Genomic DNA, 5,050 nt, shown 5'->3' with positions numbered 1-5,050 from the left:
TATTCACAGTGAGGGTGTGGGATACTGTATTCACAGTGAGGGTGTGGTTGTTGGATACTGTATACACAGTGAGGGTGTGGGATACTGTATACACAGTGACGACGTGGTAAAGGAAGTCACTACAGAACCAGTGGATGCACTAGTAGTAATCTTCCAAGAATCCTTAAATTCTAGAAGCAACATCCAGATGATTGGAAACCTCACGATGTAGTACCTTTATTCAAAAATGGAAGGAGAGACAGGTACAGGTCCCCAGGCCAGTTAGATTATCATCTATCTTTGGGAAAAGTTTAGAGTTTAATCTAAAGGATATAACAGCAGAGCATTTAGAAATACAAAACATGGTCCAGCAGCATCAGCATGCGTTCATGTAGGTGAAATTATGTCTGACAAATTTTCTAGATTTCTTTGAGGAAGTAACAAGCAGGATAGATGAAGGGGCAGCAGTGGATGCATTGTTGTTGGAAATGCAGAAGATGTCTAATATGGCACCATGCATGAGGCTACTTAGTAAGAGCAAAGCCCATGGTGTTGGGGGCAGTGTATAAGCATGGATAGAGGACTGGCTAACGAATTGAAGGCTGAGAGTTGGAATAACAGAGGCAATTTCAGAATGGCAGCCTGTAACTCGTGGAGTGCCACAGGGACCAGTGCTGGGGCCACAATTATTGCAGTATATGTTAATGACTCGAATGAGGAAATTGAATGTACTATCGTCAAGTTTGCAGATGACACAAAAAGAGTTGAGAAGGCAAGTGCTGAGAATAACCAGCGAGGCAATGATCTGGTGGTATTCCTGTTAGACTGTTAATCCAGAAACTCAGTGAATGTTCTGGGAATCTGGGTTCGAATCCCACCATGGCAGTGGGGCAATTATAATTCAATAGATGTTTGGAATTAACAGTCTAATGTGACCATGAAACTAGAACTAGTTGTTGGAAAATCTCATCTGGTTCACTGATGTCCTTTAAGGAAGGAAATCTGCCATCCTCACATGGCCCATAACATGTGATATGTAGGATAACAAGGTGTAGAGCTGGATGAACACAGCAGGCCAAACAGCATCATAGGAGCAGGAAGGCTGACATTTCGGGCCTAGACCCTTCTTCAGAAATGGGAGAGGGGAAGGGGGTTCTGAAATAAATAGGGAGAGAGGGGGAGGCAGATAGAAGATGGATAGAGGAGAAGATAGGTGGAGAGGAAACAGACAGGTCAAATAGGCGGGGATGGAGCCAGTAAAGGTGAGTCGCTCCGTGACTCCCTTGTCCACTCCACACTCCCCTCCAGCCCCACCACACCCGGCACTTTTCCCTGCAACCGCAGGAAGTGCGACACCTGCCCCCACACCTCCTCCCTCCCCCCCATCCCAGGCCCCAAGAAGAATTTCCACATCAAGCAGATGTTCACCTGCACATCTGCCAATGTGGTATACTGCATCCGCTGTTCCCGTTGTGGCCTCCTCTACATCGGGGAAACCAAGCGGAGGCTCGGGGACCGCTTTGTGGAACACCTGCACTCGCTTCGGACAAAACAACTCCACCTCCCAGTCGCAAACCATTTCAACTCCCCCTCCCATTTCTCAGACGACATGTCCATCCTGGGCCTCCTGCAGTGCCACAATGATGCCACCCAAAGGTTGCAGGAATAGCATCTCATATTCCGCTTGGGAACCCTGCAGCCCAATGGTATCAACGTGCACTTCACAAGCTTCAAAATCTCCCCTCCCCCTACAACATCCCAAAACCAGCCCAGCTTGTCCCAGCCTCCCTAACCTGTCCTTCCTCCCACCTATCCCCTCCTCCCACCTCAAGCCCCATCCCCATCTCCTAACTACTAGCCTCATCCCACCCCCTTGACCTGTCCGTCCTCCCTGGACTGACCTATCCCCTTCCTAACTCCCCACCTACACTCACCTTTACTGGTTCCATCCCCGCCTCTTTGACCCGTCTGTCTCCTCTCCACCTATCTTCTCCTCTATCCATCTTCTATCCGCCTTCCCCTCTCTCCCTATTTATTTCAGAACCCCCTTCTCCTCCCCCATTTCTGAAGAAGGGTCTAGGCCCGAAACGTCAGCTTTCCTGCTCCTCTGATGTTGCTTGGCCTGTTGTGTTCATCCAGTTCTGCACCTTGTTATCTCTTATGCTAGCTTTCTATGTTTTGTGCACAAATATCCCCAAGTCCCTTTGTGTTGCAGTTTTCTGCAGTTTCTCTCCACTTAAATAATACTCTGTTCTTTTGCTTTCCCTTCCAAAATGAACAATGTCAAGTGCAAATTGAATTACAGATTGCAAAAACTGCAATTTTCCCACATTGCACTCCACTTGCCAACTTGCTTAACCTTCACTTCCTTCCTCCAAGTATTGTAAACAGTTGTGGTCCCCAGCATTGATTCCAGGTGGAATATAATGTGGGGAAATATGAGATTATACACTTTCGCAGGAAGAATAGAGGAGCTGAATATTATTTAAAATGAGAAAGACTGCAGAAGGCTGCAGAACAGAGAGGTTTGGGAGTCCTCAAGCATAAATCACAAAAAGCGAGCATCCAAGTTCATTGGGCCCCTGGGAAGACAAATGGAATGCTGGCCATTATTTCAAAGGGAATAAAAATAAGGAGATCTTGCTAAAACTGTGCAAGGCACTTGTAAGACCATAGCTGGAATACTATGAACAGATTTGGGCCGCTTGTCTGAGTTAGGATACACTGAAGTGGATACGACCTAGAGAAGGTTCAATCAGCTGATACCAGGTATGGAGGGACTCTGTTATGTGGAAAGGTTGAGTAGGTTGGCCTGTACTCATTGGCGTTTAGAAAACTAAGAAAAAATAGAGAAACTTTATTAAAACATACAAGAACAGTTCCGAGGAAGGGTCACCGGACCCGAAACGTGAACTCTGTTTTTTCCTTCACAAATGCTGCCCAACCTGCTGAGTTTATCCAGCAACTTTGTTTTTGATTCTGATTTACAGCATCCGCAGTTCTTTCGGCTTGTATTTAGTATAATTTCAGAGTAAGGGATCACATATTGAAGTCAGAGATTAAGGAATTTTTTCTCTCAGAGGGGAGTGAATCTATGGAATTTTTGTTTAACCACAATGGCTGTTGATGTTGGGTCATTAATTCTATTCAAGGCTGAGATAGACAGATTTTTAATCGGTGAGGGAAACAAGGACTATGGGAAAAAGGCAGGAAAGTGGAGTTGAGGATTATCAGATCAATCATGATCTCATTTGATGATCCTGGTGGGTGAAAAGGCCTACTCCTATTCCTAAATTTAAGTTCACTAATCGAGGTGTATGTGGGGCAGAAACCACTGGATTTCTTAGAACTACAACATGTGAAAGAGCTCAGAATGTTAACATTCTTCCAAAATGTCACAGAATCATTCTGGTGCAGAAAGAACCTATTGAGCCCATTATGCTTACCCTGGTTCTATTAGCCAGTGCCAATCTCCTGCTTTTCTCCCCATTTCCCTGCACATTTCTATCTAAATACCCATCTAGTATTCTCTTGACTGCCTCAATTGAACCTGAGTCCCCCACGTTTCCAGGCAGTGTATTCCATACCCTAACTACTCACTGTGTGAACATGGTTTTATCTCGCATTGGCCCTGCTTCATTTATCCATCACTTTAAATCTACAAGTAGAAACAGCTCCTCTCATTTACACTATCTAACCCACTCATAATTTTCAAAACATCTATCAAATCTCCTCTCTGCTTTATTCTCTCCAAGAAGAATAGTCCTGACTTCTTCAATCTATTCCTGTGACTGAAGTTTCTCAACCGGGAACCATTGTTGGAAATCTCCTCTGTACTCTCTCTAATGCATTCACACATCTCCTATAGTGGAGCACCCAGAACTGTACACATTACTCCAGCTGAGGTCTAACAAGTGCTTTTCAGTACTGCAGATTTTATAACCATATCATCTTCGTATCCATAGGGCATATTCTAGATGACCAGGACCTCATCGATACCCTTCAAAAGTCAAAAGACATGTCCAAAGAGATTAAACTGCGAATTGAGGCCTCAGAAGAAAATGAGAGGAAAATCATGGCTGCTCGCAAGAAATATTTGCCAATGGCAACCCGGGGCTCGGTCATGTACTTCGTAATGGATGAGTTAGCGAAGCTGAACTGTATGTACCAGTTCTCCCTACACTGGTTCATGAAGATCTTCACTGAGTCAGTCAGTGACATGCACAAACCACACACCAGAAGGCCACAGTCAGGATACATCCGACGCACGGGTAAATTAAAACGCTCAGCCAGTCAGTACAGCAACTTAATGTCCAGCAAAGCAAGGATGCACATCGGCTTCAAATCCTACTTACAGAACATGATGAACACACTGACCGAGAATACGTACAAGGTATCTCGCAACTCAAATCACTGGTAGCTTCTCACTGGGGTCTGCCACAGACATTCAATAGTGAGGGTGTGGGATACAGTAATCAGAGACAGGGGGTGGGTATGGGATACTGTATTCACAGTGAGGGTGTGGATATGGGATATTGTATTCACAGTGAGGGTGTGGGATACTGTATTCACAGTGAGAGTGTGGGTGTGGGATACTGTATTCACAGTGACAGTGTGGGTGTGGGATACTGTATTCACAGTGAGAGTGTGGGCAACTGTATTCACAGTGAGGGTGTAGGATACTGTATTCTCAGTGAGGGTGAGGGTGTGGGATACTGTATTGACAGTGACGGTGTGGAATACTGAATTCACAGTGAGGGTGTGGGAAACTGTATTCACGGGGAGGGTGAGGGTGTAGGATACTTTATTCACAGTGAGGGTGTGGGATACTGTATTCACAATGAGGGTGTAGGATACTGTATTCACAGTGAGAGTGTGGGAAACTATTCACGGGGAGGGTGTGGGATACTGTATTCACAGTGAGGGTGTGGGATACTGTGTTCACAGTGAGGGTGTGGGATACTGTATTCACAGTCAGGGTGTGGGTGTGGGATACTGTATTCACAGTCAGGGTGTTGAGTACTGTATTCACAGTGAGAGTGTGGGATACTGCATTCACAGTGAGGGTGAG

General features: G+C 45.4%; 1 protein-coding gene across 1 annotated transcript in view; it reads left to right on the top strand.

The window, feature by feature from the left end:
- LOC125483089 (dynein axonemal heavy chain 6-like) overlaps window positions 1-5,050 on the top strand; it is a 343,417-nt gene that overhangs the window by 318,677 nt on the left and 19,690 nt on the right. Inside the window, 1 exon segment of the mRNA XM_048596614.1 lies at window positions 3,905-4,372. Within this exon segment, the coding sequence (XP_048452571.1) occupies window positions 3,905-4,372 (468 nt within the window).

This window comes from Rhincodon typus, chromosome 5, assembly GCF_021869965.1.
Source record: "Rhincodon typus isolate 14 chromosome 5, sRhiTyp1.1, whole genome shotgun sequence".
Taxonomy (NCBI): Eukaryota; Metazoa; Chordata; class Chondrichthyes; order Orectolobiformes; family Rhincodontidae; genus Rhincodon; species Rhincodon typus.
This window is presented reverse-complemented; position numbering and strand designations above follow the sequence as displayed.